The 23686-nt window shown below is 46.3% G+C and overlaps 1 protein-coding gene across 1 annotated transcript in view; it reads right to left on the bottom strand.

Annotated features, from left to right (window-relative positions):
* LOC147259379 (copine-8-like) overlaps positions 1-23686 on the bottom strand; it is a 61134-nt gene that overhangs the window by 24257 nt on the left and 13191 nt on the right. Inside the window, exons 3-6 of the mRNA XM_086209744.1 lie at positions 15296-15342; positions 14068-14171; positions 7127-7166; positions 2775-2851 (exon numbers count right to left, since the gene is read on the bottom strand). Coding sequence (XP_086065870.1) covers positions 2775-2851; positions 7127-7166; positions 14068-14171; positions 15296-15342 — 268 coding nt within the window. The remainder of the gene's footprint in view (positions 1-2774; positions 2852-7126; positions 7167-14067; positions 14172-15295; positions 15343-23686) is intronic.

Raw genomic sequence — 23686 nt, 5'->3', positions numbered from 1 at the left:
CGAAATAAAAATAAAAACTGGCGATGATGTACCAACATCCAGTGACATTTCCTCTATGTTTGTTGACATCCTGCCCCGGTGAAGCGTAATGTTCAGCCAATAAAGCCAAGGGAGCCTGGCCACTAAAAATAGACCAAATGAACGCCACAGTCCCCGGGCCCATTTCAGAACCACGAAGGGCAGAAGAGAATTTCATTTGGCGAAGTACTGTCCAGTAATGACAGGGTGGGCTCACGATCACACACGTGAGGAACACGGGGGGCTTCGAAAGTCCCCCTACCACCTGAGACACGCCGCCACCCTTTGATGCCCATGGAAGCGTTCAGTGAATTAATTCACTGTACGAGGAGAGAGATCGCTCGGTGAGAAGCGTACGGAGAAACTGCAGACAAGGAAGCGGGTAGAGGAGGATACAGACAGGAAGGGCGAGACGACAGGCGGGAGAATGATTATTGACGGAGGGGAGAGCGAGCGAGGGAATATCAGAGAACTGACTCTGCAGAAATGATTCCAAGATGGCGAGGCCGTTTGAGTCGGTTATCAGTGTCAAAACTAAACAAACAGATGACAACAAGGCAGTCAGAGAGTGAGCACGAGAAATGAAACTCACGCAAGGTCGGTGCTGAGTGCTCAGATGACTTCTTGTAACTGGTAATGGAACACATTCATTTTACAATTCAAAAAAAACAAAGATTTTGTTACTATTTCAAATTAGTAATCAGTTAGAGGAGTCAGTCGGCCCTCACCGGCTACCTTCTGTTTTAGTGGTGTCCAGTGTGTGTGTGTGTGTGTGTGTGAGAGAGAGAGAGAGAAACCCAGAGAGAGGCTGTGCTCTAAGTAAGTTACTGTAATCGTGTGTGTGTGTGTGTGTGTGTGTGTGAGAGAGAGAGAGAGAGAAACCCAGAGAGAGGCTGTGCTCTAAGTAAGTTACTGTAATCGTGTGTGTGTGTGTGTGTGTGTGTGTGTGTGTGTGTGTGTGTGTGTGTGTGTAAGGGAGAGAGAGAGAGAATCAATTACTCCTTGCAGCTGAATGCATCTGTTGAAGAACACACAAGAAATATGATGTAAGAATGTGTTGCTGTCACCAAGTTATGTAATCACCTCTGCCTGCAGTCATTCACTATTTCAGATCAGCGTGTGTGTGTGTGTGTGCGTGTGTGTGTGTGTTTGTACACCTATATGTGTTATTTTTACCCCTCTGCAGATATTTTTAGGTATTCCTTATCATTTAGTCATGAGTTTGTATTTTTCTGCTCAGTCTGTTGATTTCAAGCGAAGCACAGCGAAGGCGGAAGCGTTGCGCGTCCTCTCAGCGGGAGCTAATCTCACAAATCTCACAAATCCAGAGCGACGAACAACAACCGAGATCTACTTCAAAAACACTCCGCACATTCTTTACGGCATTCACGTCTCAATCCGTACATGAAACAAAAGAACATTTCATCGCGCAGTCTGTCTCATATTTCAGTTCGTTTCTTTTCTTATTGAAAATATTCGAGAGCATCCGTCATGCAGAGTTCTACAACAGCGTAGGCGCTGGCAGGAGTAATTAGCCCAGGAGCTGCTGTGGACTGAGCTGAGATCACATTCATACCACAAACTGCACCGGGGGGCAGGCGGACCGAGACCTCCGTTTCCCCACAACCTTGATTTTTGTTGTGCATCATTATCTGGTCGCTTCTCATTTATCTAATGACTCTTCTTTTGTTAGGGTTTCACATTCCCGAGACCTCATCGAGGAACCTTACAAAGGAGCTCATCACCTAAACATCAAACTTTCTTTCAAAAGTGTACAAGAAGAAGAAGAAGAAGAAGAGAAGAAGAAGCTGGGTGGGCACTGATCTGCACCCAAAACTGAAATATTTCCTGAGATTTAACTAAAATCCCAATGTGCCTTCAATAAATAACGTACCAAAATGTAATGAGAAACTTGTTTTTATATGTTCATTCCTATCTTGTGGTTCCACTGACGCGTGGCAGATATGATCAGTGATCAAACCACCCCTACTCGAAAAACTAGAGGCCCAAATTTTAGTCTGCTGTGTGAAATAAAACCGTTTGCTGTCTGTCAGCTGTTAGCGATCAGGCTAACGTCTCAGCTCTGCATCTGCTCGAGCCAAACAAGCTGCCGCTTCACTTTAGGTGACGGAACACATGAGAAGCAAAGCAGAGGATATTTCCCAGGCGACATCAACCACACACACACACACACACGCACACACACGCACTATCTACTTTAAATAGCAGTACACATAAACACTATTTTGCACTAATCAGCAATGGAGTGCAAAAATCAGACTTCTATTCAGATGAAACTGTCCTTGCTAATTTCTCTGGGCTTCCGCTGAAGCATCAGTTCAGTTTAGGCTTCTTCAGAAAATGAGCTGGAAGCTCACCACCGACATCCTCCCTTTGGGTGAACTGTCCCTTTTCACTTCACGCTGTTTACCATCGCAACATGTTTGGAGTCTGTCATTAAGCCTGCTGCTGTTTAAGTATTCATCTCATTTGGCTGATGGAGACAGTGTTCGCTTTCATCAACATCTTGGCTCATTTTTATGACCCCGTTTCACTTCAAACAAACCATGTGACCTTAAAATCACATGCTGGTTTTCCAATTCATTCCACTGAATAGGAGAGAAACTGAAATCCAAACGTGAGTCCTTCTTTTTGTTGCCCCCAATGGCGGCTGCAGCATGATTAAAGGAGCATCAACACACCTTTTGATATGTTGTGATTGCATTTGTGTGTTCGATGCATGCGTGTCTACTTACATCAAGGGTTTATCCAAGCGGCTTCCCAGGGAGCCGACGATCTCACCGAGCGTACAGAACGCCTGGCCCAGGAAGTCCTACACACACACACACACACACACACACACACACACACACACACACACGAAATAAAATATAAATACAAACCCTCAGGGCTATGATGTGAAAAGAAAACATTAAATATGTTTTTCATGTGGAGTTTTCTGTTCAACCGTGTCATGCAACACCACGGTGAAGTTATTTAGAGTTTCGCCGTTTCCATTTATAGCAGCTGACGAGCAGGAGGGAAGCTTGCCGGTATGGACTCTAAATTTATCTCACAGACTTTATTCAGTGTGCAGTAGAGGCCTTTTTTTCGCCCACATAAAATCTAAGGAGCCCCCTAAGGGTCATGGAGAGAATAGACACTGGACGACTCGGTACTGCATTAGTTCCCAATGTGTTTACTCACCACGAATTTTGTCTCGTAGTTGCAGATATAGAAACGGCTCAATAAGCACGGTTATGTAATTAGTGGAAGTAAAAAAAAGAAAAGAAAAAAAGAGCTCATTCTTAAATCGAGAGGACTCTCCAGAGGGAAGCAGTACATTCATCCGCGGCATGTCTGTTCCATTCATGAGGACTTACTGTACTCGGGATAAGTACACAAGTACAGCTGCACGTTATAGACACAGAGTACCGTCTACGAGTACGGATGGTCGCTTGACCACCAACGAGGGGTTTCACTGAGACAAAGCAGACGTCTGGAGCCTTAAATGAACGGTGGCTCGTGGTTCGCAGCACTGTCGCATCCCAGCCGGCAGGTCCGGAGTTCCGGCCTCAGCCGTCCGCGTGGAGTTTCCATGCTCCTCCAAATGTTTCCCCGGACACATCCACTGGGTTTCGTGCTCCTGCTGGTGCCCCTGACCACAGCACAGACAGCTGGTCTCCAGGTGCTGCCTCCTGCTGCACAGACCAGGGGTCAAACGCAGCTGAAGAAATGCGACGTATTTGCGAAAATGCAAAACTTGCGGTGAGGGAATGCAACATTTACGGCAAAGGAGCACAAAAGTTGAGGTGGGGGAATAAAAATCAAACCCGTGGTGGGCACCTGATCAAATTTAAAAACTGAGAATGTTTATAAATCCTTATTTTCAATGTGTTTTTTTTTTAATCTTTGATTGATAGACAAAAAAATTCAATGTTGATTTCATTAAATAACAAAGGGAAGGCCAGTGATGCCACTGACTGTCCTTCAGTCTGAATAAGCAGGTAGGCATCAGCAGAGATGCACGTAAACCGACGGGAGGGTCATCAGTAAAGTCCCGTACTGTGAGAGTTGTTCCCAGCTCTTCAGGATGTGTTACCACGGGCCTTGAATGTGTTCTTTCAACAACCAGCGTCCTCGTTGATTACTGTAGGGTGACCATAAGACAGACGTCAGATTGGGGAGTGGGAGCCTTTGGGCACCAAGTGGACTCCGCAGTGATACTGGAGCCTCCCCTACCAGATTGTGTATGCATGTGTGGATGAGTAAGCGGACATGTGCATGTGTGTAAGTGCTTGACAGATGAGCCGTGTTGAGTCCCGCGGGCAGAAAGCTGCTCCAAAGATCTCTGCCGGTCCCGGGCAAATTCCTCCTCGAGCCGAGGTCTCGAAACAAAAAGAGATGACAAAAACACTCTGGCCTCGCCATGCGAAGTGTGCTGCTCGCTAACTGCTCCAGCCAAGCGCCTGCTTTGCCTCACAAATCTTAAGGCTAGAGGCTGAGGCACCCCGGATTAAGAGTCTCAGTGGCGGTGAGTCGGGTGTGTGTGTGTGTGTGTGTGTGTGTGTGTGTGTGTGTGTGTTGTGTTAGAAGGGTTCTTCAAGTGAAAAACATCACAGCTTGGATGACAGTGATTGTAATTCTTCAAGAATTCCCTCTTAAAGTCCCTCTCGTAGCATCCAGAGCTACGTCCTGATGCTCAGCCTAACCAGACGAGCATCAGAACCCAGATTGTTGGACGACGACTACGAAAACATCTCTGCGGGGCAAGAACAGCATGGGTTTGCTTAGAGAGGAAAATATTATCAGCCACGAGTTCAAGGAATAACCTGATTGAATGACCGGAGACACATCCTCCATAGGGCACCAGGGGTCACTGAATGATTTAACATGCATGAAATTATGTTAATCCTATTCTGAGGCCTTCGCAGTCAGCTCATCTCAACCCAATTAAAGACCTACGGGAGATATTTGACTGATGTGCTAACCAGCTCCCTCAAACACCACCATCAAAACACCCAAGCAGGGAATATCTTTGGGGAAAGAGGATAAATTCACATTATCATACATTATGCCTATGAGCTGGGAGTAAAGATCTGAGATTATTGTCTTTGAGCAAATGTTGGTGGCCTAATGAGGTAAAAAAAAAAAAAAAATGCAGGCAAAAGACTAAAGAAAAGCCTGACAAAGAGAATTTGTGTAACATCAGCAGTTCGGAGGGTGTCTGACCCCCGGGTCCCCTTCCCCCGACATGAACACAGATATCTGCAGCCTCTCCCCGGTAGAGCCACACTTCAACCAAAATGAGATGTTTGGCTTTTCAACTACGCACAAATAGCCTTGTAAAGTCCATCAATCCATTTTTTTAACCTCCTACATCGATTGTTTTTGACTCCAGGGGGCAGAGAGAGCCAGGCAGTATACTTAGCTTGAGGCCAACGCTGACCAGCAGCTAACAACAGCAAAACTGCTCGAAAACAATGTTCGCAAACTCTCTAGCACATCGTCTGGTGTCATCAACATCATCTTTAGCCAACCGCTCGCGTCAAGCCGAGCATACGACGCAAAACTCCATGTTTTCCTCATTTTAGAGGTTCAACTAGCGGAAAACAAGCAGTCAGTCCTACCGCATTGATTAGTGGTGATGGGAGGACTGGTTGAGTGCTGTCCGTGGGGCTGAACCTGCCGCCGTCGGCCCACAGGTGAGGGAAGACGCTAAATAAATAAACTAGTTATTTCAAACAAATTCTTGAAGTATTGATGAAGGAAAACGACAAATCGTGCTGCTCAAAATATCATCAACCCACAGCGTTGGTTCATTTTGATCAGCCTCCCCAGCGACAGAACGTGTAATCAGACGAACAAGTCTGCAGCGAAACCAGCGCTCTTCCAAATCCTCGTAAAGAAAAACAGCCATTTAATTACCGCCTGCAAACAAAGACGCTATTCCCCTGAATTCATTTTCTAATCATCAGTTTTATTGTAATGAAGCGACTTGAAAATGAGATTCCTGTCTTTCTGATTATGCAGCTCACCTCAAAAATAAACAGAAGTCAGATCCGACCGTGCACACGGCTGACAAGCATCTGTCAGGATGAAAAAGCTCCAGCCACCTCACGTGCTACAGAACTGAATACTCAGCCCTTAATTAGATTTTACTGTACACACTCTCTCGACACATCTTTCCCTCCAGCCATATCTGTGCGAGGTATGCAAACCATATGGCACAGAAAAACATCTGCTTTGATGGGAGGAAGGCATCCTCAAACGCAGGCGCTGGAGCTGTCAACAGAGATACTGTACTTCTCTGAAACCTTTTTTTTTCCCCCTCACATTTTCTGTTATTTATAGCCCTGCAACTGAAGATGGACTGTTCCCGGACAATGGAGCCATCACTGCATGCCAGATCTCCAATCCCACACATCCACGGCGACGACAGGACGCATCCAAGCGTCCACAGCCTTCATGCTGTGAGTGAGTCGCTGCGCTCACATTGCTCAGCGCTCTCAGTGGAAGCCCAGGGGCATGCTGGGGTCGTAGCTGGGGAAAAGAACTCCGCCTGCAGTTGGCATGAGGATGAGAACCAGTAACAGGAAGGGGCTGGGAGAAATGGAGCCTGAGTTATGGACAGAACAGGAGCAGGGGGCTGCAGAGCGTCTGTTGGAACTGGATGTAAACGATGGGCTGTAGGGCTGTGAAGCAAAACGTAGATGGAACTGGAGCCTGAGCCAAGAAGGCCTGACTGAATCCTCGCTGTTGAAGGGGCTGATAAAACACTGACATCACATTTAAGGCCTGTCAGATGACACTGCTCTCAGATGCTGTGTGTTTTAAACTGGGACAAAAACCTGGAAATTCTCAATGATCTTTCCCGTCACATGTCGTTTGTGTCATCTGAAAACCCCAAAAATGCCAAACTGTCTGGCAGAATTTTCTTCTTTTGTGTCTCTTGCCATGCGAAAGACGAGACGTAGGCTACACTACTGACGATAAAACAAAAAGGGGGCCAAAAGCATCGAGCTTCTATTGTACTGGAAAGGGTAAACATTTGGCTGTGTGACTGCATGAATGCATGACTGATTGTTGCAGCGAAGGACACACTCACATGTTTCGAGAGGTTGTCACTCTTGCAGTCTAAATCGTACCTGCAGAGAAGAGAAGAAACATCAGAACAAGAGGCTGAAAGGTTCTGTGATTGAAAGTATAAATTAGTAGTCGATGTCACAGGCATGTTTCCCTCATCACACCACATTAATGCAGGGCACTTCTCCGCTGATCGCTGCAAAGAAGCTGTTCAGGCTTAAAGTAGGCTCATGAATACAGCATCAAAAGCTCTGACTGATCCGATATCACGCATGAGGGTGCAGCAACGTCAGTGGCTTCAGTACTGGGACTGACGGTCGGGGAGGATCTCCTGACACACAAAGATTTGGCTGCTGAGGTAAAGATGTTTTTGGCAAGTTGGCGCAATATCTAGGGCACAAATTACACAACTTTACACATGAAATGAAAGGACATGGAGATTATTAAAGAGATGTGTTACTGAAAAACAAGTGATTGACGTGATAGCCTGATGGTCACAGTTGGACAGTGAACGCTCATCTTGTTGTGTGTGTGTGGGGGAACAAACAAGGTTCTCTGGACTTACAGAGCAGTTTTGAGGTGGCTTCAACAATCTCAGCTGACACGCTGCTCCAGTGAAATAACATCCATCCAAAACTGTAAGTAACACCTACATCATGCTGGGTTTGTGATCCACCTCCCTCTCAGGAGAGCAATTTATTCACTTATTTATTTCCTGTAACCTGTCATGTTCTGGAGCGTCTCAGGTGTGTGTCGCTACAGTGAGTGTGAGCGCAGCAGTGTGAAGCGGAGCGTGTAAATTGGAGAGCCAGGGCGTTTCTACAGACAGCGCGCCACGTCCGATAAGGTGCCTGCTGACAAAATTGGGAGGCGCGCGGGGGTGGAGGGGTGGCTACTAATGCAATTCCATAGGAGCGAGGAAACACACTGGAGTTATGCAACATGCTGCTGGCTAAACGCACAGGTGTGCTTCATGTTCTATTCGCCTTTAGCCTCTGTCGCCTTCAAACGCTCATAAATGATTCATTTAATCTCATTTAATAATGAGAGAAGAGGCAGAAGAGAAATAACATGCTACTGATGTATGTATGATGATTTGGCTGCACATGTTCATCCACACACACACACACACACACACACACACACACACACACACAAGTGTTTGCAGGAGGTGATGTCCCACGGCACCTCATGAGTGCACATTTGCTGTGTGCGAGAGTGTGTGTGTGTGTGTGTGCTCATGTGGATGACATCACTCTGCATCGGCACTGGGCCAGACAGGATTTCTCTTGGTCCTAAGCCGCCTGTCTTGGGGGGGAGCGGCTGCTCGGAGCTCCATTTGAACTGAGCAATGATGACTAATGATGGCACACAAACAAACGAGGCTGAAGAGGCTGGAAAACAACAGACGACAGCACACTGACACTTGGGCTCCATTTCCTAACAGCTTTATCAAACCTTTATAGAGCGAAACAAGATGCTCCACAAATGTTTCATACACACGTTTCTATGCTGTAATTGGCCCTGACGTTTTACCCAGAATATAATCTCTAAAAACAGACACCTGCATGCAGGCAACAAGAACCGAGCCATCACACTAGAGGCTGAAATAGAATCTGATCTGAGGGTGATATGAATCCATCGGCGATCAGATGAAATGTGCGAATCAATCCAGGAATGGAATTTTACTGCTCTTCTTGAAAGCTTTACATCAACTTGGTACCTGCCCACATGTCAAAGCCTCCACCTGGAAGTGAGACACCTCAGATGAGCGGTCGGAGCCCTGCTGGTTGCCTCCAGCTCACGGTTGATGACTAAAGGTGATCTGGCGTTCGCGTCTTTGCACACTCAACCCAAACACGCCGATTCACCAGCCTCTTTGGAAATGTTTCTTTTTGTGTAGGCTTTTGCAAACGTCTGATATCCGCATTTGCTTTTAATCATATTCAGATAAACGCTTTTCTTCTGATCCCATTCATAATCATCGTCTCTATTTATAAATCACTGCAGTACAGTTTATTCTCATTATCAACATCATCATCATCATCTTTCGACTCCAACTTGATGTAAACCTAAGCGGGAGTCTTAGCTGAGACATTTGGCCGTTGCCCCGGAGACCAGTCATAGCTGACGGGTCCCAGATTGTCCACAACATGGCCAACATACCGAACTATTTGAAAGATGAGCAACAGTGCTAATTTCTGATGATACAGAGGCTACAAGCAGTTGAAACAGGCTGGACTTGATTATGTCGATAAATAATTACATGATGAAAACAAATATTACTGATCCATTTTAAGCTCATGTTCAATTCAGAATAATTCCAATCTGTATAAATATTTTACAGTTGCCGATACGTGTGAAAACTAAAGGACTGCATCGGAGCTTCAACGCCTCCTACATCACTACATTTTCTGCTGTGCTTTTCTTGCCTTTCCACCATTAAAAATAATGCTAACAACACATTTATACGCTGAAGGTGAAGCAAACCACTACTTTTACTCCTACTACTACTACTACTACTACTACTACTACGACGACGACTACTACAACAGTACAAAGTAAGTTCAACATAGAGAACAGAGGATCTTTTCCTTTGTTAGCTTGACAAACCCTCGCCACCGCGAAAGCACAGAATCAGCAATAACGGCAGGCATGAACTCATGAAGTCAACCCAGAGGTCCAATCGAGCTACGAGAATGTTCCCATAAAAGGAGCCTGATGAATCTTAAAACTGTCACCCTGAACAAATGTGTGGAATAAATCCACCATGAATCCTGAAGAAGCAAAAACCACGAAGAAGAGCGAGCCAAAAAAAACCAAAAAACTAAAGAGTGAAAGTGACTTGTAATGAGCTCATCAGTCTCAGGAGGGCACCAACAGCTCGGACTGCCATCATAATTTGGATTTAGTCAAATGAACAGGTGCATTTTTCAGTTTTGCAAGTCTAAATTAGCATCAGCCTTTGGGTTGCACCCACAGGTGCTGTTAAACACTCACAGATCTCCCGAATCAATCTAAAATAGTAGAGTACACCCCCCCCCCACACACACACACACACACAAAACCTCAAGAAACAAACAGTTTCCAACCAGTTCATCTCAAGCTGAGGATTCATTCATGCAGGACGTTGTTTTACTCTACGTAACTAATAAAAGTGAGTGAATGTCCTCTTTTCATTTCAGTTTTTGAGGTCTGATACTATTTGTCACACTTGATTAGGCAACCGTCCAGCCAAGGGGCTTCCACTGGCTCCCCCAGTCTCAGAGAGAGAGAGAGAGAGAGAGAGAGAGACTAGCAGGATTTCCAGGCATGGATACAGTAGCAGCAGAGGAAGCGAAATGTGTCATGGCTTTGGGGTCTGTAAGTAGAGAGAGCAGGGTGGGGGGTGGGGGGGCTCAGGCTCAGCTATACTGGCGGTTTGTGGGGAGCTCGCTGCTGTCTGGCTGTATGGACGTCCTGAGGGGATGTGGAGCAGCAGATTGAAGCGAGGGAGGTGGAGGTAATGAGGGGCCGCGGGAGCTGCAGGAGCTACAGTAAGAAGACTTCCTGACCTGAGGACTGACGAACCACTGGTTCTGTAATGGAAAATGCTCGTGTACATGCATGTTCCCGCTCAACATGGATGCACAAGAGTGCCCGAGTAGCAAAAACACAGATGTGTGTGTCTGTGTGCAAGCATGCGTGTGGGCTTTTTGGGTATTTTACTTGTACTGAGGGCAGCCGTGTCCTTGCTAAGAATGATCATATGGCCATCAGCCCAGAGGACAGTAACGGGTCCTGATGCTGATCCACAATGGACAAGCCGCGCGCGTGCACGCGCCCTCACACTCACACACACACACACACACACACACACACACACACTACTCTGGCAAAGTCTGCAACTCACTCATCTAACACATGGGAATACACAGGCAGACTGGAAAACTCTTCAGTCACTCATATAAACCGTCCAATCACACAAATGCTCAGATTCATACACCAAAATATCACTCAATGAATACCTACCAATTAAAATCACTGCTGACTCTCTCTCTCTCTCTCTCTCACACACACACACAGAGCCAGCGTCTCTCCTTGACCTTCTCTGTGACCTCCCACAGCTTGAAAGCAGCATGTGGCTCTGTTGACAGGCCAACAAGTAAACAAACAAAAGGGCCGTTCTATATTTCATGAGCTATCATGGGAAATACAGCGAATGTGCGCGAGCCCCAACACAATCCCCATTATCATAATTACTCAGGCAGCTCCACTTTGACGCTTACATGAGGAGAAATTACTTTTGAACTCAAAAGCACTCACACGCGGCTCCATGTGGACAAAGAGAACACATTCATCTTCCATTAACGGCCAAAATAAATACTTGAAACCTGAAACTGATCAGCCAATCAGGACTCACCTCCTCACCGGTGAGTCAAGTAAGATGGTTGCACGGCCGGTCTCAGCTAATCTACACACAGCTGAAGAGATGTCAAAATAATAAAATGATTCACAACATAAATATTCACATTATTGAGAAATTTACATGGACCACATTCCTTTTCCATTATTTATAGTAATATGTACAATAAAATATGTATACTTTTCACAATTTTGATGTACTAAAACATTAAAGAAAACACTTTTCAGCATTTTTAAAGAGCAAGGTTTAAAGTAGGGTATCAGATATTCAATAACTGATCGGGCCAAACGTTGACATACGTTTACCAAGTTTATGTGACATTCATGTTTTGATCATTCTGAAGAAAAAAAACACAAAGTGAAGTGTGGGTTTTTTTTTTTCTTTATTTGGAGAAGTCCATGTCTGATTTTGTCTTCATCTTAAATTAATATCGTCACGCATCTGTCAGTTAAAGTCTGCCCTTCAAATGAGGGTTCGTTCTCCCGACAGAATTCTTTATTCCTCACACTGTTGTTGGACTCATAAAACTGCACCAGCATCCTTTCGAGACACAAAAACAGACAGGCTGCTCAAAATTGACTAGGTTTACAGTTAACTGACAGATCCCCCCCTAGTGGCCATAGTAATTATGACAAAAACAAAGGAAGTAATCAGACCCATTGGTGAGGAGGTCCAACCAAGACAACCACAGTCACCAAATCTAAAGACAGAGTTTCCCAAACGTCTTCCTCCAAACACTTCAAAAGAACGTGCCAGAGACTCACGACGAAGACCACAGGAGCCTGAAGCACACAAACAGAGTCTGAAATTAATCGCTGCCAAGTGGCAACTGAGGGCAGATTTTCAATTTGGTGAGTAAAGCCCAGAGGGCAACCCTCGGCGCTGCCGGGTAAAGGTTTGCACCGGAGGAACACGCCCCGACAAAAAGGAGGAGCGGAGAGAAAGAAGTTGTAGGTGACCACTAGAGTGACGCTGAGGGCGCGGTGGCAGAGAACCAACAGGACAGCTCATCTGTCTCTGGGAGGCTTGAACCGGCTCATTGCTGATCAATGCATTTGTCAAAAATTGCGCCACGTTTCTTGGCTTAAAGGTCTGGGACATCGACACCATCCCTGACAGACTGATGATATTTAAACGGCTGACGCTGACAATCATCCGAATATCATTGTAAAAAAGGTTTCTAACATATTTCATGTGATGGAGCCTAGGAAGGGTCGACGCAGCTCCGCCCGGGAGGCTGCAGGTCTGCTGAAGCAGCTCAGTTAAGGCTGGACGAACCACGTTTGAGCTCTGGAGGGGGAAAGACCGAGCAGGCGCTTCTGAAAAGATCCGTTCACCTGCAACCAGGATTTTAATTTCCAAGCACACAACAAATCATAGCTAAAGTTGGAATCCATCTAAACTTCCAACTGAAAATGAACGCGTATTTGGTATGTAGTGGTTTTGTTGATTGACCCAAGTCTTGACATTTTAGTACTAAGTATTTAAATACCACATCTACATAGCGTCTGCCCCCTACTGGTGGAGTCAGGCTGACACAACTGAATCACGCTCGCCACCGAACGTCCCGACATGTCGCTCATGGAGGAAGTGGATTGCAACCGCCTTCCTTCACCCTTGGAAGATGAAGAGTGTTCGCCTGGATTCTTCCTTCCTCTGCTTCCATGTGAATGTGCGTCTTTGCCACAGCATGAAACCCCACAACCAGATGAAACACGGTTTACTGAAAATGAGGCCGATAACCTGACCGTTTCACTTCCTGCTCGCTGCCGGCGAGTCGACATCAGGTGGTTAATTGACCCTCTACAGAGGATATGACTGGGATTTTCACTTCCAGAACCTCACTGTCCAGCTCCATGATAAAACACTGCGCAGTCATACTTCGAGTTATAACAGAAACTTGAGTTACTGGTTGTGAATGTGCTTGTGCCGTATTTGGGGAACTACCTTGTTAACTGATTAGTCTCCGTCTGTGTTCGCATGCTAGGACACACATGCAGGAGTGTGTGTGTGTGTGTGTGTGTGTAATTCACAGCCCTGGCTCACCACCCAATAATCTCCAGGTGAATATAAAGCACCGGCTAACATGGACATGTGCCAGTACAAAAGGCTCCAGGCTCCAGCAGGTACTTTTACATATTTTTCGAGCGGCGACTCCATTAATGTACTGCAAACGAAGGAGACTTCTCGATGGATCCCGCCGACAGCACTGAAAATACATGATAATGGGCACTAAAGCCTTGTGTGTGATTCACTTTGGGCGTCTGGCCCTATTTTGTCTCAAAGCATTGTATGAATGGGATGAATTCAGATGGAAACGTTGGTGAAAAAGTGGCATGAAAACTTGTCTTTTATTTAAAAGGGAGAAGACTTACATCTCCCTCAGCACAGAACATGAATATTTCAGTCTTAACTTTGCTCCACACAGAGCAGCACTCTCACCCACGCCTCCACAACCTGCACAGGCACAAATACACAAACACACACACACACACACACACACACACACACACACACACACACACACACACACACGCATAAATCAATTGTTAACTCACAGGTCAAAGCGTAGATTCTGCCTCTCCTCAAAGAAATAGTCCAGGATGAATTTACGGACAAAGTCAGGGTTGAGAGTGTTGTCTATGACTTCTGTCCTGCCAAACTGGAAGGAAAGTAAATAATTACAAGCTGCCATTCAAAACTCCCTCAACAATTTATACACTGCATGGCCAAAAAAGTATTGAAACCCAAGCACAGCACTCCTCCTGAATGACTGAAAACACTCTCTCCTAATGCACAGGGCCATGCTGCCTTTTTATGTACGTTGGTCGCTCCTAATGGGAGTCGGCTCCTGCCCGAGAGCGTCAACATGCCACACTGAGCCATAAACTGACGTCACTGAAACAGTTAGATGCTGGTGTTTTGCACATTGGGGGATATTTTACCCTCTTGAAGGATGTCCCACCAGCAGCAACAGTTTTCCAGGTGTGGGAGGAATGCCTTGTCGTTTCATTTACATGAGAAGCAACAGGAAGAAGGATGTCATATACTGAGGTGGTTAAGATACTGCCGCTCATTTGCAACAATGCAAGGTGAATCGCGTGACACTGGCAGGGCGTGAAATGTTGCAGTTTGTTGAACTTCTTGTTGAAATAACAGCAGCTGTTGCTGGGCGATCCTTATCTTGGGTTTGTAGGGAGCAGCCGGGAGAGGATTTCTTTCCTCGCTAATGGTCTTGTTTGCTATGTCGGTCATATTGCAAACATTTTCAGCGTTGCCGCTAATATTCATATTTTCCATGCAAATGTAAAAATGTGCTCATGGGCCCTTGATCCAAAAAGAAGCTGAGGATTACCAGAGGAGTGTGATTAGACCTGAACCTCGCAGACCCAAACTGAGGGAGAAGCCGGATACAACAAACGGCGTGAAGGCCTAGGATCCTCTCCCACACCCCGGATCCTGATCCAGCTGTGGAATAAACTCGTGCCGACTTCCTGAAATGCCTGCATCGCGCAGACCACGCGAACAAAACCACTGTGAGCTGAGTTACGAGTTACGAGCTGAATCTACATTCAGTCACCACACCTTGGTGTTCCAATCCCAGTTCAGGTCTCAAGTCAAGGCCCTGTCGTACACTGAGCATTGGGAGCCGGCTCATGCGCCAGCCTCTGAGAAACTCACTGAATTCCTTTTGGATGAAAACTGAAATGCTGCCATTTAAGCTCCCTGGGAGAGCTGACTGGCTATAAATTCGTAATTTCCCCACAACCTCACCCCTGTACTCACCTCTCTCCACTCCCTGTTTGCTATTCCTTGAGTGTACAGCACACAAACTGAAAACAGGGAGGGGGAGAAAACAAGAGAGGGTTAGATTGATCGAAGAGTATTTAACAGTGAACACAACAGTGAGACGTCACTTCTCTCCCCAGACCCCATCATGAGAGGAAAACTCCCTAATTAAATGTCACTAGAACGTTGCCTTGCAGCATGGTGATATTTCAAGGGGGAGAGAAGGGAGGAGGGCGACAGCGCATGTTTGCGTGGGCGGCGAGGGAGGCGAGGAGGGTAGGGTGCGTTGGAATGTCCTCCTTATTGAATAAATAAGGAGCTCCGTCAATAATATTGACATTCTAGCCTCTCCGTCTGGGGGAGACTTGGAGTGCTTTTCAACGACAGACCGCTGGTGAGAGCACAGCGGCGCAATCAGCTGGCACTAAAATGACATTTCATTTGCATTCCCTGTCAGCCGTTACTGTACTCACATGGCAACCCCTCGCATCCCTTAAAAGCCCTGAGACCAGTTTAGAACCGGTAATATGTTTACATAAGAAATGAGATAAGCCTGTCATGCTAATGAAAACATGTGGACGATGTGTTTAGCACCGGCATTGCTAAATAAACACCAAGCTACTGCCAGTTACAGAATGGAGGCATCTGGACTGGATCACATTCAGTCTCTGCATCAAGCGCTCCTAAAGCATCGATGTGTGGATCAACCTGCAACGGATCGAACTGGGATGGCTGCGTCTTCTCAACCAGAAGCTACAGAGACTCACACCAGGTTTCTGATCATTGCCAAAAATAAGCTTCACGGTGAGCAAATGTTTATGAAATTTTGTTTTGGTGTGATAAACTGGAATAAACATGACTTCCAGTTTCTGAGGCTTCAGTGCTTTAGAAGGTCAAAGCTAACACTGCGCTGGTCACGAGCTGCGCCGCGGCGTCATGCTTCCCGCTTCTCGCCCATCTTTTGAGTTTTAGGACTCAATCCTGCATGCGCCACTCTGCTGAACTTCAGGCGGACCCACAGCTGCAGATCCCCAAAGTAAAATGTGGGGCCCAATGTCAGCCGGGAGCCTGTCCCACCTGACATTGGGCGAGAGGCGGGGTTCACCCTGGACGGGTCGCCAGTCCGTCACAGGGCCATCAGGATCAATTAGGGGTTCTGTATCTTGCTCAAGGACACTAGGACATGGTCACCGGGGGAAGTGAGGATCGAACCAGCGACCCTTCAGTTGCTAGACGGCCACTCAACCTCTGAGCCACGCCTCCCATAAGCTATAAATGAAATCTAACAACCCTGCGTGCGTGATGCACGAGTGGGGTTTCATGTTTTAGTTCTTCACCCTCGGCAACATGGGACCCTGTTTAATGGTCTACATTGACCTTTTTGGAGGTTTTGGATCGTGAAGACAGGCATTATTTGTAGGTCGCTTCACAGCGCATGTTACTAACCCGCTCTGCTCGATGGTGGAGTACATTAATAGCTCTCTCTCTCTCTCTCTCTCTCTCTCTCTCTCTCACACACACTCCCTCCTGGTGATTCACATGATGGATGAAACATAAAAAAAAAAAAAAGCTCGTCACACTCTAGTGCGCATTGTTTTAAAATCTAGTTAAAGTGACTCCAAAAATAATCCATGCTGGAGTCCTGCTCTATACAAAAAAAAAAAAGAGAGAGAGAGAGACACACCTCAACTTCACCTGATTTTCCTCCGGGAGCCATCTTTAAAACACACCTCAGAAGGCAACCTTTCCAACCCATTCCACCTGAGCAGCACTGATCGCTCTGAAGGGCCACGTCAACAACAGTAACCTCTACGCGTCCTTGCCTCTGCACGAGCTCGACCGCAGGGAGCAAAACAATGGAGCCACAGGAGATAGAAGCTCCAGAGCTCCAGCAACCGACTGACTGGCTGGTTGGGAAGATCCCAGTTTAATCTGTGAGACGTGCCTGGCGGTACTCATGGAGGAGGAAGGAAACACACACGTAAGAGCAGTCAGACACGTTTGGTCTCCAACTGAGGAGGTTGTAGTTTCACCTGCATCTGTTGAGGACAACGAACCTGACACACCAGGTAGTTGATGACTCAGAACCATCTGGGAAGTCCTCTGTTTGGAAGTGCTTGGAAAAGGGCGGGAGCGCTTCAGAAATACTCAGCAGGTGATTGGATGAAGAAACTGTCTATCACGGCAAACTTAAACCAATCAGATCAAAGAATCGATCCAGAAGCTGAAGCCGGTCGTTGAAAAAGCAAAAACCTTCATGGAGGACGACTGATAGTGGCGTTGTTTTCAGCTCTGATGAGCAGCAGCTACATCGTTGTCGTGACCAATCCAGGCTACCTCATCACACCTAAGCCACGCCCCTACCTCCTCAAATGACTCTGATTGGCCACTTTTGGTGGAAAAACAAGCAAATACTGTAACTAAAAGCCTGGCAGGATTGATGATGACCCTCACCGGATCTTTTTCGATTGGCCTCAGCGGAGAGAAGCCCTCTACGTCCCCTTCTGGGTTTTCTCTCAGCGCTATTTTGTTTAAAGGTGTAGATAATTAGTTAAAACAGCAAGACGATCAGCTGATTTCTGAAAGAGCGTCTGACCAAGAAAAGGCAGAAATGTTGTTTTAATAAGTGAACCTAAACATGAGAGACCCGGAGGAGGCGTTGGGGTGTTGGGGCCCACGCAGCCACGCCGCTCTGTGGTCGTTCTCCCTCATTTTGATGCCCGTGGTCGTACCTGACGGCACTGAAACGACACTCGCATTTTAGCAGCATTGATTTATGTCACACACAACTGTTACACCGCAGCATGGCTGATGGCGCTGTGGTTCTCTAGAGGGAGGTGCAGAGGGACGACTGTCTCCACACCCACATTCAGAGATCAGGGAGACCGCTGACCATCACACGAGGATATTTTGGAGGGGGGCCAAAATATTAGAAATATTTCTTTCTCTAAATGTAATTTTTTTCTTTCTTTCTCACATGTTCTAAAATATCTAAAAGTTCAGAGATAATTCACAAGTGCGCACAACCGTGTCTCTTGTTCTAATAAAGTGCATAGAACGCAGCGTGTTCACATTACAACAGACAAAACTTTTATGGACTCAGTAAATGTTTGCACATAATCAAAACTAAACTCGGGGGGGGGGGTGTATGAATGAAAACTAAATTTTGTCTCAGCAGATGCGGGCGTCCCCTAGTTTCAGGGAGATAATAAAAATGTGAGAACTCACGCATAAACAAATGAACAGGTTTCTACACACACACGAGGAGAACGGCACAAAAATCGGGCTGTCTGCAGACGTGCCTGCTGGGTGACTTAAAACTGCGAAATATCAACCTGATCATCGACCTCTGAGTGGGAAATCTCTAATTCTAATAAAAACTTTGAGAGTAGCTGTTTAGAGGAGGAGCCCAAACACAATCAAACACAACAGAATCCCGTCATTGTCTTGATTTTGTGACTTCTGATTATAAAGGCAACACCTTCCACTGAGACAGCATGCATTAGCATGAATTAAATCATTAAGACTTGTGAATGTATGCCTAAATTAATTAGCTTCCACCAACAGACGAACTGACAGGACAGATTTAGTGGTGGATTTGTTAACACATGGAGCTGCGAGTGAAAAACATGTTTCGAAATCTAGCTATGATTTGTTATTTTTTTGTTGTTGTTGTTGTTCCAGAACAAACAAACATTTCATCTTTCAAAATGAAGCTCATGTCGAGAGCAGGAATAATTTATTTCCTGCTCAAATGTCACAGCATTTGTGCGAGCAAACACAAAGACCAAAGGTGTGGTGTTCTGGCAGATTGTCAGGGTGGATGCTGCGTATGTTGCTCTATGGGCGCTGCGCTGTGAGCTGCTGGGGCTCAGCTGCCTCCATACACTCCCCCTTTCATCCTCCCATGCTGCATCAGATGACACATGGCTTCTATGTTATTGTTGGGGGGGGGACATAAATCATTGGTGGTGAATAGCGATGCACCCCCACCGGAGGAACCCGCGCACTTTCACCTCTTCACACGCGTGATGATGAGGCCAAAGATAATAACGCATCAAACACAGTCTATAAATATAAGAGGTGGTGTATGTTCCCATCTGCTTAATGCCCTTTTCTGATCAAAGCACATCCACAGCTGGAAATAACACACACACACACACACACACACACACACACACACACACACACACACACACACACACACATACACACACACACAGATATGCACAAAACAGAGGCACCGGATTGTTGTTCAGCTTTATAAGCTAATATGAATGTGGTACGCGAGCCTGCCTGAGGCCCTGTGGGCTTTTTTGTGTATGTGTGCGGCTCTGCTGAGGCGCTCTAATGCTGTGTGACTGGGGCCAGTATCTGTCAGCAGAGCAGAGACATGGACGCAGCACAAGTGCCTCCTTGCATAAATGTTGGGGTGGGCAGGGATGCTCATCCTCCTCTCCCGCTGCCCGATGCTTCAAGGTCCGGTCCACGACTCATCAATTAGGGGTTCACACACGCTGATCGACTCTAAAAGCACCGCCGGGTCCCCCGGCAGCTCCCACGTGGCAACGCGGGGGAGGATTTTTAAGTGAGGAAAGGTGATGCTGACATAAATGTGTGCGTGCCTCACCTGGATGAATAAAGGATAAAAAAAGGAACATCTATTTCAACATATCTCAGAGCATGTATTTCCCTGCCTTCATGTTTATTTTTAGAGGGCTTTCATCCGACAGAGCTGTCACAGTCTGTTACAGAAACAAAGCAGGTACAACGGAGGAAAACAGCAGGAAACGACTTAAGAAGCTCATCTGTGCGCACGCCTGCATGTGGACGCCGGAGCAACTGGATATATTCCCAGTATGCGGCGCTGGTTCCAGTTGAAATGCTTTGATACTTGATATACTTCAATACTTGAGAGCTTCCGTATTGAACGAGAGTTAATCAGAATGTTGGCCATCTATTATTCATCCATTCATTTTCCAAGGAGAGAAACTTCTTGATTGTGAATATTTATGAGCGCTAGCATCTTTTTCCAATCGTTCCCATTAAAAAGAGCAGAGGAAAAAAAGATAGAACTTTTGTTATACTTCAAACTGGTCCGATGTCCGTCAAATTTTTTAGAGATGAAACTTCTGAATGCTGATTTCATCCAAATCAGGATCATCAGTATCGTGATAATATTTGGATTTTGCACGCTCAGCTTGTAGATGCCATCAGGCCGAGACTCCCACTGTCCGACGGACACTGAGAGTCTGACGGGTGTTGGGGTGTCCTCCTTCCTCAGAGGCTGGAACTCTTACACGCTCCTGAACAGATGGGACCCGCGCCCCTCGCCGCAGAGGCAGCGAGAGCTCGTCTTTCATTTGAAAATAACAGGAAAACTTTATTGTACGTGACGCTGATTTTTTTGTTTTGTTTTGTTTAAATCTCCCAAAATTGTGCATATTTGCTCTCTGTTGTGAGCACTGAGCTGATGAGATTGTGGGGTGATTAAGAGCCGCGTGTGGCATCAGTTTACAGTCACCGTGAGAGCTATAAATAGGCAGAGCCATGCATAATGGATGTGTCAGCGATGGCGTCTTTAGCGCTGTCAGGTGACCTTGGAGAAGTGGGGTCCCCTCTGCCCACCTGTGGCCCCCACTCTTCAGCGCTTCAGCAGCAGCAGCCATCGTCTCCCACATCCACGATGCACGTCTGGCTGATCGCTCTCACACATGCGCCGCTGAATCAATCTCTCATTATCTCAGTATTTGGGTGTGACATGTTTTCACTCACAACATAAAAACAGATCAATAGGCCTCAACTAACTCACACTCTCACCATGATATTGGATATCAAAGACGTTTAGTGAACTGAGATAACAACGGAAGGTAACATTTTCTGCTCGTTCTCCATCAGCCTGCAGCCATAAACTCAGTATGCGCGATGCGTATTTGCCTGGAGGTGGACACTCTTGCTGCAGACACAGCATGCATCTGGCTGAAAATCTGCAGTCTGGAGCCCAAACTGAAATGTCACCGATGTTTCTGAGATTTTCTGCGACAATCTCAGCAAGAACAGACCAGCACAGTCCTCCTACCAACAGTCCTCCAGTCCTGACTCCCTGTAGAAAATCAGGGGCTGCCGGTCCAGCAGGCCCAGCAGAAAGGCCTGGACTTCCAGCGACATGTCAGTGTTGGCCCACGGGGGGGAGGGTGGTGAACTCCAGGTCCTGCAGCAGGAGACAGGACCCCCCCCCCCCCCAGCAGCTTCCCTCTGTTGATGTTGGGCAGAAAACGTCACAGCACATTTGCTACGAGGCTGTATTTGGATAAACTGACTACTTCTGTCAAAATGAGACTTCAAAACTGCTCAGCGCCTCAGCGTTCAACTGATGTTGGCCGGCAGCGTTCTGGACCTTCAGAACCCACTCGCGACCTTGGTGAAGATCCATCCATCCATCCATCGTCATCTTCCTCTTATTCCTTACAAGTAAGGGTCGCGGGGGGGCTGGAGCCTATCCCAGCGTCAACGGGCGAGAGGCGGGGTTCACCCTGGACAGGTCGCCAGTCCATCGCAGGGCCAACACAGAGAGACGAACAACCATTCACACTCACATTCACACCTACGGTCAATTTAGAGAATCCAATCAGCCTCGTCCTCAAATTGATGTCTTTGGACGGTGGGAGGAAGCCGGAGTACCAGAGAGTCCCACGCAGGAACAGGGAGAACATGGAGACTCACACACAGAAAGATCCCGTGCCCGAGCCAGGACTCGAACCCAGAACCTTCTTGCTCTGAGGCCACAGTGCTGACCACTGCACCACCGTGCAGCCCTTGGTGAAGATCCATTTATCTTATTAGGATTCCAGAGCTTCTGGCCCAATGCTGCGTTGGTGAGGTGTTGGAAAATCAGGGTTTCTGGATGACCTTTAAATTATGGACACTACAAAGAAGATGAGTTGCATTTTAATGCTCCGAGTTTTACCAAGACTTTATCAGCTGTTTCCAGTTCCTTTTTTTTTTACACTGGGGAGCAAAGGCAAGGTTTAGGAGGTTAATGTTCATAAATTTACCAAATATTTGCTTTTGCCTGACACGTTCCTGCATAAAATGACTTCAAGTGGTTCTTTTTCTGACACGAGGGGCCGTTTATTTGAATATTACCAGTTATTCCGATGAGTCTGACGTCAAATGACTGCAACACAGGTTTATTATTTTCATCAGGGGATGGAGTTTAGCTCTGTGTCATGAAAAATGATCTGCTGACCTGCACGCTGGGTGATAAACTCTGATTAAACATGTCCTGTTCTGAGGGGAGTACTAGGATTGGAAACGCTGCAAACATAATCATTGAAACTATCATTTTTCATTTCACTAGAAAAAACAGTGCCGTGTTAAATTTTGTGAGAAGAAAGTGTAGAAGAACCATGACGAATGTAAAAACAATTTCCGCATTATTTGGTTTTATTTCGACCATTAACAGTTGCAAAAAGTAAGAAACCCATATGCCAACTTTTTCAGTTTGACAGTCACCCAACACTCCCTGACACATTTCTTTTTCTCCAAAAAGTTTGGAACGCTGCCCGAGTGTTTACAGGTTTGGCTTCTCTCAAAACCAATGAATTGAGAAGTCATTTTGGAGGTTTAAAACGAAAAAAAATGTCTTCAATAAACCCGTTTACACTTTTCTATCAGGGAAAATTACTGTGGGGATTTCAGAATGGGCCTTTAAGAACCACTGGACCAGTTTCCAAATTGAACCCCTGCTGTTCTGTCAAGGGAACGAGGAGGAGTGTGTTTTTGTGTGTGTGTGTGTGTGTGTGTGTGTGTGTGTGTGTGTGTGTGGGAAGTGGCTGGTTTGTGTGTGTGTGTGGATGATCTGGTTTCCCTCACTCACGTTGGAAGCAGGGAGCAGTGACGAATACAACCTCTGACATATGCAAATGTCTACTGATTCACACAGCCAAGGCAGTGTGTGTGTGTGTGCATGTGTGTGTGTGTGTGTGTGTGTGTGTGTGTGTGTGTGTTCGCACTAAAATCTGCCTGCATGTGGTGCATGTTTGTGTCTGGACGTAACTGTTTGTTAGCAGTATTTAAGTTGGTTTTTAACGTACTCTTTTACATCTCCAATTACTGACAGAAATTCCTCCTCAGAAAGCCTCCAATTACTGATCATGTGGGTTTATGCAACATTAAATTATGTACTGTAAATATAAAATATCTCTTGTGTCTGGCTGGTGTCCAGTACCTGGACGGCCACGCAGACTCTCTGCTGACAACCTCTGATTATGGATTTAAAGCAGCACATGGACAAAGACAGAAACGCGAGCTCTCAGGTCCAGGAAATTAATTAAAGCCAATATCCTCTGAGGAAGGTTTGCCTGGATGTAAGCTTTCTATGGCGCG

Source organism: Aulostomus chinensis, chromosome 7 (assembly GCF_037954235.1).
Source record: "Aulostomus chinensis isolate RoL2024-O1b breed Wild chromosome 7, RoL_Achi_v1.0, whole genome shotgun sequence".
Taxonomy (NCBI): Eukaryota; Metazoa; Chordata; class Actinopteri; order Syngnathiformes; family Aulostomidae; genus Aulostomus; species Aulostomus chinensis.
This window is presented reverse-complemented; position numbering and strand designations above follow the sequence as displayed.